This window comes from Primulina huaijiensis, chromosome 3 (assembly GCF_012295235.1).
Source record: "Primulina huaijiensis isolate GDHJ02 chromosome 3, ASM1229523v2, whole genome shotgun sequence".
NCBI lineage: Eukaryota > Viridiplantae > Streptophyta > Magnoliopsida > Lamiales > Gesneriaceae > Primulina > Primulina huaijiensis.
This window is the reverse complement of record NC_133308.1, coordinates 4196618-4207629: the sequence shown is the minus strand read 5'-3', so window position 1 is coordinate 4207629 and position 11012 is coordinate 4196618. Positions and strand designations below refer to the sequence as shown.

General features: G+C 33.7%; 1 protein-coding gene across 4 annotated transcripts; it reads left to right on the top strand.

Moving 5' to 3' along the window:
* The first annotated feature begins 179 nt into the window (after positions 1-179).
* Positions 180-4286, top strand: LOC140973194 (putative axial regulator YABBY 2). Of its 4 annotated transcripts, none has more exons than XM_073435805.1 (6): positions 180-579; positions 2385-2504; positions 2685-2805; positions 3676-3724; positions 3833-3908; positions 4198-4286. In XM_073435805.1, the coding sequence occupies exons 1-6, from the start codon at positions 496-498 to the stop codon at positions 4267-4269; spliced, it is 522 nt and encodes a 173-aa protein (XP_073291906.1). In that variant the 5' UTR covers positions 180-495; the 3' UTR covers positions 4270-4286. The 4 variants fall into 4 exon arrangements, with proteins under 4 accessions (XP_073291906.1, XP_073291907.1, XP_073291904.1 ...); XM_073435806.1 differs by having other exon boundaries at positions 183-579; positions 4201-4286; XM_073435803.1 differs by having other exon boundaries at positions 184-579; positions 2679-2805.
* Positions 4287-11012: the final 6726 nt, after the last annotated feature.

Below are 11012 nucleotides of genomic sequence, written 5' to 3'. Positions count from 1 at the left end.
CTAAAAAAAGAAAATAATATTAAAATTGGTGGACATATATATACGTATGCATATATGTATACAGTGATTAATGTGAGAGACTATGTTTCGTCATGTCATTTCGGGGATATCGACCAGTCATGATCTCATTAAATAGGGACAAATTAAATTTCCCAGTCTTTTCTTTCTTTACTATGCAAATTTACGTGTACTCTTGTTAAAATTATATCTATATATTGATCTATTCTTCATTAATTTAGCTTCTTTCTATCATTTCTTTACTTTTTTCTCCACTCCCTAGTTAATTTCCAGCTTGTCTTGCTTAAGCCAGAAGCGGATGAACTCAAAATATTCCGCAGTTCTTGATCTGCTTTAGCTTTGTACGTTTAATTTAATTTCTTGTGCAGTTCAGCTGTATGATTCTATAGGAAAGTTCTTAGATCTTCTTTAATTTCCTTACTTTTGCGTATATATATATACTTGAATTATAACTGCAGTACTGATCATCGGCGATTCATGGAACCGGCTAAAATGTCAGGGGAAAATTCCTCCGACCGTTTTTGTTACGTTCACTGCAACTTCTGCAACACCATTCTAGTGGTAAATACTAAGAATTTTTCAATCTTTCAACCCTTGGCGAGCTTTGGAGCGTGTCATAATATATTCTTGAATTAATTAATTTATTTTATAGATTATGATATGTGACTATTTTTCTTCGGTTAGGTTTGAATTTCTAGAGGATTAATTTCACATGGCATTTTATGATGATTTCTTCTTCTTCTTCTTTTTTACTGATGAATGTTTCTGTCATAAAACTGGCTGCTGAAATACGAATATAGATAAGATATATGAACGAAAAGTGATCCAAAATTTTCATTTGGACTTATATGTTACAAGATTCTTGAACAAGGATTTATATATCAGTCGTACTTTGATATTCTGCGTGATTTTTATGATAGAATTTGATTTCTCATTTTATTTTTTCTTCGAGTGGTACTCTTCTGATCAGATGCTTCCGTGTTTCACTCAGAACCCTAATGAGAGATCTACAAAAACAGCAAGAATCTTCGTACCTTTTCAACAAACAAAAACCCTATTTTCCATTTTGATACATGGAGCTTATGGTTAATAAGCTGTATTTTGCAGTTTTTTTTTGGGTTCTTAATTAATTTTTCTAACTTCGGCATCCTCAGAGTTCCCCGCATCTATCTTTCCAGGATCAATTAGTATCCAGATTTATAAGTTCCATGGCAATGATAATATAACTTCGAGGGTAGTTTTAATTAATCTAATCAGATTAATCAATGATTTCTGTTATTTAAATTATACTATCAGTTGTCTTTTCTCCTGTAAGTTTTCTTTCCTTCTTCGTACTGGTGCAGTTGCAGAGCCATTAATGAGTCGTAATTTTGATGCCGACAGACACGCCAACGTGTGCTACTGTGTCGAAAATGGGTGCTTCTGTTCTCGCAAATTCACTCCACTTTTTTTTCCTGATTTTTTTCAACTGTTCTTGTTCATTTCATGATGTGGGATCTGAGATTCTCCGTTGCTTGGTTCATTCTTTAGCCAAGAACTTGCTGCAGAGCCCTGCCAAAACTAAATCATTAACAGCAAAATTTTCTTTTTTAAAAAAAAGCCGTGAGCCCTTTTCTTTTCTGTATCGGCAGCTTAATTAAAGGAAAATTATGATTCCATATGATCTCTCACGTCGTTTTCCTCTCTCTCACACATTACCTCACTCAGTGATGGTGTCAGAGAGCACCAGAAATTAAAGTCAGAAGCACTGATTGAAAAAAAAAACAAAGAAAGAAAGAAGCGCAAGTCCCTTTGGGTGTTTCAACTAATCAATCACCCATGTGAAAGCCTTTGTGGTGTCTTTCAATTAATTACCTCCAGTAATTATCCAAGAATTGGCCTCAGTCTTTCGTACATTCTGAACGCTACACATGTGTCTCCCGATTTAACTCCTTAGTAATTCCCATCCGTCTGCAAGATCAAGCGCGACCAATTTTCACCCATTTTAGTACCTTTTTTCATCAGAATAATTAATTGGGTAGCAAGGATAAATCTTGAAATTTTTTTCCCTTTTGTTTGCTGACCGTAGCATGCATGCCGTTTCTTGCAGTAACTCCACTCAAAAACAGTTTCTTGTCTTGCTTCTCGTATGGTATTTCATGTGCGTCAATTGAGGTCATGATATATTAGCAAGATATGAAGATTTTACACGTTCTTTGATCTTCTTCTGAAAAAGTACTTCTGATCAAACCAAGAGGCGAAGGGTTTATTTACTGTTTAGGTTTTGCTTTGTTTTTTCAAAGAAAAGTTTCCATTTTGGACATAATCTAAACAAGAACATTAAATATTATGAAAATTTACTTATATAACGACGTGGTGGTGGGCAGGTTAATGTTCCATGCAGCAGCTTGTTCAACATTGTGACCGTGAGATGCGGGCACTGCGCAAATCTGCTGTCTGTTAATGTGGGAGCATTGCTTCAGTCTTTTTACCTTCAAGATTTCCAGGTTTTCTTCCCCTGGAATCACGGATCACAATTAATATATATGGCCAAATTAAAATACACAAGTTTCCATGTTGATCTATTGTGTGTGTGTATATATATACATATAATATAATACAAATAAACATGCCTGATTTTTACTGCTACAATTAATTTAATTTGTTTATTCATGATTAAGATACAGAAACAACATTCCAGCCATATTCCTGGTGGTGTTAAGGACAATATCGGATCATCTTCCAGGAGCAACATGTTTGCTACATTCCAGGCTGAACATGTACAACCTAAGACACCTCCAATCCGACGTAAGCTCGTTCATTTTTCTGTCTACTTATCCATTTCACGTTGTTAAATCTGAATATGGGAATTTATGTAAAATCTTCAGTTTTTTTTTCTGAAAATTTAATTTGATGGGATGAAATTTGACATATATCATGCTGTTTTAAAGTGTATTAGTTCTTAGTTTTTAAATCTAATGCTTTTATTAATTACAAAATATCAACATATTTGCCATATTAATCAAGTTGGAGTATATTACCCTTTTGTTTTCATCATTTCAGGAGAGAAATATGTGTTCTTTGAATATGCATTAAGGAATGAAATTTATGTCTAGGTTTTTTCTGAGCAAATATAATTTACTGTAGTTGCTAAATGGCGAAAATTTTAGAGCATTGATTGAACTAATTCTAAAGGAAAAACAACAATTTTGGTCATATATATTTGTTTATTTGTGATTTTAATCATATGTATTGTCAAATTTTAGTTATAATCCATTATTATTTTTTTTTTTTTGCAATTTTAGTGATTTATCATGCGCTCATATTAGCACTAACGATCTATTATGACATATACAATGTCATATTAGCAATAATACTTGAAATAATAGATGACTAAAACTAAAATTTATCAATCAATATAAATTAAATATAAAAAAAGACCGATTTTTCAATTTTATGTTGTAAATGTACAATTTTGAATAAGTGTCTTGGGAAGTGGGAATGTTGAGAATTATCATTATATTTGGAATTCATAACTCATAATAAATAAAATTTGTTCTAAAAAAAATACATACACTTTTGTTCCTGGAAAAATAAATAAAAAGAGAAAATGAATCAAAGAGCTAGTGTTTCACTTTTCCTGTTGTCAGATTTCTAACTAAAAATGAATTTGTACAGCTCCAGAGAAAAGACAACGCGTCCCGTCTGCATACAACAGGTTCATAAAGTGAGTAGTAGTACTCAACACTCTCCCATATATATACTTATTCATTTCAAATGATCAAATGTTTCAACGATAACACAAAATGCCATTATTTACAAATAACAATTCCAGGGAAGAGATTCAGAGGATTAAGGCTAGCAACCCTGAAATTAGCCACAGAGAAGCTTTTAGTACAGCCGCAAAAAATGTAAGTAATCCTTATTCAAATGTGTGTGTGTGTGTGTGTGTATACACTCCTTCATCATCCATCCATCCGTCACATATATTTAGAAAGATTATGCGCATAATAAAGTTATTCGAAAAGTAAATTTCATGTAGAAATTTTAACACTTATCCTTGTTCAATGAATGATTATTTAATATACTAAAAAAAGAACAAAAATGAAAAAGTTGCATTATATATTTCAGATATATGAAAAAAGAAAGACGAAGTACGAACAATTAATGTGTGAAGTACAATTTTGTTAATGCATGAAGCAGTGGGCACATTTTCCTCACATTCAATTTGGACTGAAGCTGGAAGCCAACAACAAACAACCAACTAATTGAGCTGGAGAAGATCACAGTACTAGCTCCTCAATAATCTTTTGGATTTTGCTACTTAATTTTACATATGCAAATTAAATAAATTAAAGGTCCATTTGTACTTATCCAGTTCCAAAATCTTTATTATTTAATGTAAAAAGGTTTGTTGTTTTTCATAAATTATCTCGATATATTTTGTGCTTCAAATGGAATGGATTCGACCGATCTGTAACCCAAATTGATTATATATATATACACACACACACACACACATATTAATATTTATCACTACTAAATAATAACATGAGAGTGAAATATATTTATATGTGAATGTATGTATATGTATACTGTCGTGTCGGGATGATAGGAACAATTCATTTAATCATACGTCACATTCAACGATATGTGAAATTCAGACCCAAGATCACGAGTTTGTTAATATATTATTTAATATAATAAATGGAGACCACTTCTAACTTTGTAAAATGTGGTTAGGAAAAAATAAAATTAATATTAGTGTCAAAATTTTATAATAAATTAATTTGGACATGCAATATAAATGTTTCGATGCACACAATGAGTCCGTGAATTTGATTGCGCGCAAATTAATCATTATAAGGGAAAGCTCAAATTTTTACCATGAACAAAAGAAGACATCAATTTTTTATTTTTTTTAAAGATCGACATGGTTAACACTCGTGGAGTTTGATGTTACCGTGTTACATCACATAGTTTGAAGCTTTCATAAAATTATATAAGTTTAAAGTTATATCGTTACATAGATGACTGGTAACTCATTTAACATTAAAATCCGATTCGATTAATTTATAACAAAATAATCTTCCTCCATCAAGCTAAAAAATATTCAAAAGGAGAAATTGGTGATAAATACTCAATCAAAACAATAAGTTCATGCTCAATCTCCATGTCATGACTGATACAAGAAATTTTTTTTTCCACTCCCCTACTCACATATTTACTCATTTTCTCCTTATTATATTTCACTTGATATTTAACTCTAATTTGTTTTCCCTAACACGACAAATTTCTTCCCCTTCTCGAAAATATATCGTAAATTCATGCCAAAGAAATCCACTACTTGCTGAGGAACAAACAGATGCAATCTTGAATCTTGTTGTTACATCCCCGATTCTAAGAGAAACTAAACCCATTTTTGTTTCCTAATCGTTCATAATCCTCAGGTAATAAAAGAGGGCTACAAGTGATCAAAATATAAATAATGATAGATTCAACATTCCGCTTCAGAGATTGAACGAGCGAGCAAGGAGAAATTTTTTTATTAGGACATTGGTAAGGTACATTTAAACATGTTTATAAGGGGTGCTTGTCAGTTCGATTAGAGGCTTTTTGGACATTCCACGTGAAACGTCTCCCGTTTTAAAAGTGCGGAATATATTTTTTTTAAAAGCTCGCAATTACAAAATCACATTTAAAATAATCGTATTTATTTGCCAATAAAAGTAGTGCAGTTTAATTTGAAAATAACTAACGTTATCCAAAATCAACGTAAACGTAAAAGTGTAAAAATCGTAAAATCATCAACATATAAAAATGCGTAACTCCTCTCAAAACACATGAATCAATATGCAGAAAAATAATGGTCCTCGGGTCGTATCACCGCATCTGCCGCCTGTCTACTCAGTCTTCGGCACCTCTGGTTCCCTGATCAAAATGCTCACCTGCATCACACACGCCTAATGAGTCTAAAGACTCAACACACCTGTACCAGTAATTGCAAGTACATATACGTAGCACACAACAGTGAAAAATAGCATAATAAACATACATTTCATGAGCTTAAAAACATGAACATGAACGTGTCGTGTAAAATCGTAACGGGTCAAAACATGTCTCATCATGTTATCATATCGTATGCGTAACCGTGACCTGTCAAAACATGGCAATAGCATGTATCATCGTATCAGCATATACATGTTAAAATCTTAATTTGAATTCCGTTCATTAGCTGTGACTTTCATATCATCCTGTCATCACAACTACAAAAACGGCAAACGACAACGGATTTTATCCGTTGTCGTAGCCATTTAAAAACTGTTGTAACTGAGGGTGTTGTTGAAAGTCCGTTCAACGACAACGGTTTTTATCCGTTGTGGTAGATCAAATTTGCGACGGTTTTTAAAACCGTCGCAAATAATAAAAACCGTCGCAAATAAAAATAGCGACGGTCGTTATTTCTACCCGTCGCTAATTTTAAATTAGCGACGGTTACATAAACCGTCGCTAATTAAATCAGCGACGGTAGCAATCACGACCGTCGCTAATCTTTCAATAGTTCCGTCGCTAATTTGTTTCGAAAAATAAAAAAAATAATTTTAATAATTTAATAAATCTAAAAGAAACTAATAATCCAAACTAAAATCGTGTAAAAGAAAAAAATTTTAAGTGTTATGAAGTAGTAAAATCGTGTAAAAGAGAAAAATTTTAAGTGTTGTAAAGTGGTTAGAAAAATTTTACGTGTTGTGTAAAAATGATAAAATTGTGTAAGATAAAAAAAATTTTAAGTGTTGTGGGAAGTGATGAAATGGTGTAAGAGAGAAAAATTGTAAGTGTTATGAAGTGATGAAAAAAATTTTAAGTGTTGTGTGAAGTGAGGAAATGGTGTAAGAGAGAAAAATTTTAAGTGTTATGAAGTGATGAAAAAAATTATAAGTGTTGTGTGAAGTGATAAAATGGTGTAAAAGAGAAAAATTTTAAGTGTTGAGGAGGAAAATAGAATGAAAATGAGATATTTATAGACAGTTTGCGACGGGTTTTGGTTAAATAGCGACGGTAAATGATAAACTGTCGCATATTTTTATTTGGCAACGGTTTAGATTTAAACTGTCGCTAAAATTAGCGACAGTTTTGAAACAATGTCGCTAAAATTAGCGACGACTAATTCAAAATCGTCGTTAATTTAAACTTAGCGACGGAATTTGCGACGGTTTTTGAAGTAACCGTCGCTAAATGTTGCAACGTTTTCCAAAACTGTTGTTGTTTGTCAAAAAAACCACGTTAAAATTAGCGACGATTTTTGAAATAACCGTCGCGAATTTAAACTTAGCGACAGTTATAATAAACCGTCGCTCAAATTTGCGACGGTTTTTGAAATAACTGTCGCTCAATATTGCAACGTTTTTCAAAATCGTTGTTTGTCAAAAAAACCACGTTAAAATTAGCGACGGTTTTTGAAATAACCGTCGCGAATTTAAACTTAGCGACGGTATAATAAACCGTCGCTAAAATTTACGACTGTTTTTGAAATAACCGTCGCTAAATATTGCAACGTTTTCCAAAACCGTTGTTGTTTGTCAAAAAAACCACGCCAAAATTAGCGACAGTTATTTTAAAACCGTCGCGAATTTAAACGTAGCGACGGTTGTTGCTAAAATTAGCGACGGTTTTTGAATTAACCGTCGCTAAATATTGCAACGTTTTCCAAAACCGTTGTTGTTTGTCCAAAAAAACACGCTAATCGACAACAGTTCATAGAACCGTTGTCGTTGACCCAAAAAAAAAACGCTCAAAGACAACGGTTCTATATAACCGTTGTCTTTGATCCCAAAAACCGTTGTCTTTGACCCCCAAAGACAACGGTTTTCGATAAAACCGTTGTTAAAAAACATACGACAACGGTTTTTGTGAAAAACCGTTGTCGTATGTGCGTTGTTGTATGCAGAATTTCTTGTAGTGCATCATGTCAGTCGATGGATCCATCTACGTGTAACCGCGGTACCCTGCGGCGAGGATCATCAGCGACAGCATTACCCGCCCACTGAGTCCCGGCCTTACATGTCATCGTGTCATCGTGTTAGTCACAACTAAATCACTTCCTTCAAAACGTGTCACATATTCATTACTTAAATAAAAGCATGTATATACGTAATTTTTCCTTTAAACCAAGCATGCACCATAATTATCATAACTGTGTAAAAATCGTAAACATGATGCATAAACATTTAAAATAACATAAATTTGTGCTCAGGACGCTGCCAGGACCAAAATCTCACCCCGGGTGCAAAATGACCATTTTGCCCCTAGAAACCCAAAAATTATCGTTTCAACGCTGGACCTCTAAAATTGACCCGAAGCTTACCAAAATCCTTAAAACATCTCAAAACATATTTAAAATCATTATTAGACGTAAACTCGAGCCCAATACCAAACTTAATCGATTCGTTTTAAACCTTGGACCGAGGTCACGATTTTAACCTGAATCAACTCGAAACTTAACCGAATTTTTCCCAACTTTTTATCATATCTTAAAAACACAATAATGCTCCTAAACCTATTCACCAGACCCAAAATCTCACATACGATAATTCCAAAACTTATCAAATTCTCGGCCTTTCCTTATTTGGCACCCTCGTGCACTCCCTTTCCCAAAAGCTCACGCCACTCGCCTAACCCGACGCACCAGCCATATACCAGCCTACCATGGACCTTGACCAGACCCTAAGGAACCTATTAGAACCACACCACTAGCCCCAAGCACACCGCTGGCCGCTGAGAACCGAAACTCATCAAAAGACTCCTACCGCGGCTAACTCTCCTACCCCGTGCTCGACCCGCTTCGTGGCTCGTTCCAGCACTGGTCGAGCCTTTCCAGGCCGTGGTTCAGACACCTCAGGGTCTGGTCCATGGCTTGGTATGGCCCCTGCACCGCTGGTCCCCCACCACTCCACCGATCTACCCTCTACGAACTCCAAAACCTCAAAAAACGTGAACCACTCTTCCTCAACGCAGTGGTCTCGTTTCCAGCCTACAATTTCTCTTCTTCTCAGTGCTCACAGACCTCAACGCACCACATGACAGTCCCCTTGCACAAACAGGAGCAAAAACCGTGAGTCAACAATAAAGAATGCATGTATGTAAACAAAAAGCCGAAAATCTTCCCTGTGCATGGCTGGATCGGGACTTACGCACACATAAAATCACCACAGCATGTATATGACATATGTGATGCAGAAATAAGGGTACGGGGCGTGCCTTAATGATTGAAGAACGAGAACAATGCGATGGAGACCCGAAATGATTTTTCCTTTGAAGAAATGGTGAGACCGATGAAGCCTTGAGGTTGCTGGTGAGGAAACCGATGGGAAAAGGAGCTGAGGGGTTGGTGTCGGCTGGTTCAATTATTGGAGTAGGGTAGGTTTAGTTTAATGGGTATTTAATTGTTAATTAAATAGATAAATAATAGATAATGGGCTTTAAAATAACAATTAAAGGTTTAAAAGTTAATTAAACCCAACAAGCTTTAAAGTAGGCCCATTAAGTTCAAACACACTCCCGAAAAATATTTTGTATTGGAAAGGTTTTGAAAACATTAGCCGAAACCTCAAAACGTCTAACGATTCGATAAAATTTGTGTACCGTTAAAAATAAAATCATGCGGGTAAAACTACCCAATAAAATCCCATTTTTGAAAAATACCCTTAAAAACGCTTTAACATAATTTATAAAAATAAATCGTGTAATAAAATAATTTTCCTGAAAATTCTCCGGTCTACGATCCTCGTTCGAACGTGAAATGCACCTAGAAACCCTAATGCGTGAACTTTTAAAATTTCATGAATTAAATTATATCATGCATGAATTATACATAAAATGTATAAAATAATTTAAATCTATAATTTAAATAAAAATTCTAGATTGTATGAACTTTAAATAAACAATGGATTAAAACACAATTAACGAAATAAACATGCATTTAAAGCTTTAAAACAATTTAATAAAACACCGAAGAAATTTAATAACTTGCATGAATGTGGTTCACGTGGACTTTTCGATTTTTGAGACGTTACACCACGTTTATGTAGATCCAATTGGGTTGCGGGATCTGCTTTAAATTGGGGTGAAATAATATCTTGTTGTGGTTTTGATTGTTTTCTGCGATTTGTGCTTGATTGTCTTATTTTGTGTCGATTGTTTTGTTGATTTATTGTTGTTTATTCAATTTTTGTGTATTTTTTTTCTAATTGTATTCAGTATATGTAGTGTTAATTTATGACATCGTTGGATGGAAGTTGAAAAGAGTTTGTGTTTACAAGTGCAAGAGGACACAAAAAGATATATGAACCAAGTCACGAACTAGTTCACCAGACAGTAATATAAAAGTCAAGACCTCTCTTTTTCATATCCACTAGGTTATGTTGGGATTTGAAAAAAAAAATTCTAATTTAGAGACCTTTGTTTGGGTTATATTGATATGAGAAGCTAAATTTTGTGATGAGACAAAAAAATCAAGATTTTCAGCATCTCATATAACATGTCAATTGCCAAAAAATCTATTGACTTTTTTTGATAATGCATTCGTGAATTTTAGAATAAAAGTTCATGGATTTTAACCAAATCTCTTATTGTACCTGAACTTCGGACCATCTTCTGATAGACGAATTCCATCCAACGATAGCATGACTTAACAACAGCAAAAATAGACAAAATGAATCATTTGAATAGCAAAAAATAACTTGGAAATAATGTAAGAAGTTATAATCTCAAATCTCATATTCATTACAAAACTTTTTATTATATGATGTGTTATTAAATATTATTTTCTGTCGTAATTTTTCAGCCACTCAGGTAACACATGTTTTTGTTTGATTTCTTGGAGAAATGGAATCTGGATCATCAAAATTTCATTTTTGGGTAGCTATGAGTATAAAGATGAGCTCTGTATGATTCTAATTTTTAATGGCTCTAGTCTAATGAAGTTGTTTATTAATTTTGGAAGAAAATGCAAGAAA

Coding starts and splice junctions, on each gene's coding strand:
- LOC140973194 (XM_073435803.1), top strand. CDS start 496: ATGGAACCGGCTAAAATGTCAGGGGAAAATTCCTCCGACCGTTTTTGT. Junction 3,725..3,832: donor GCATACAACAGGTTCATAAA/GTGAGTAGTAGT, acceptor TAACAATTCCAG/GGAAGAGATTCAGAGGATTA. Junction 3,909..4,197: donor TTAGTACAGCCGCAAAAAAT/GTAAGTAATCCT, acceptor TAATGCATGAAG/CAGTGGGCACATTTTCCTCA.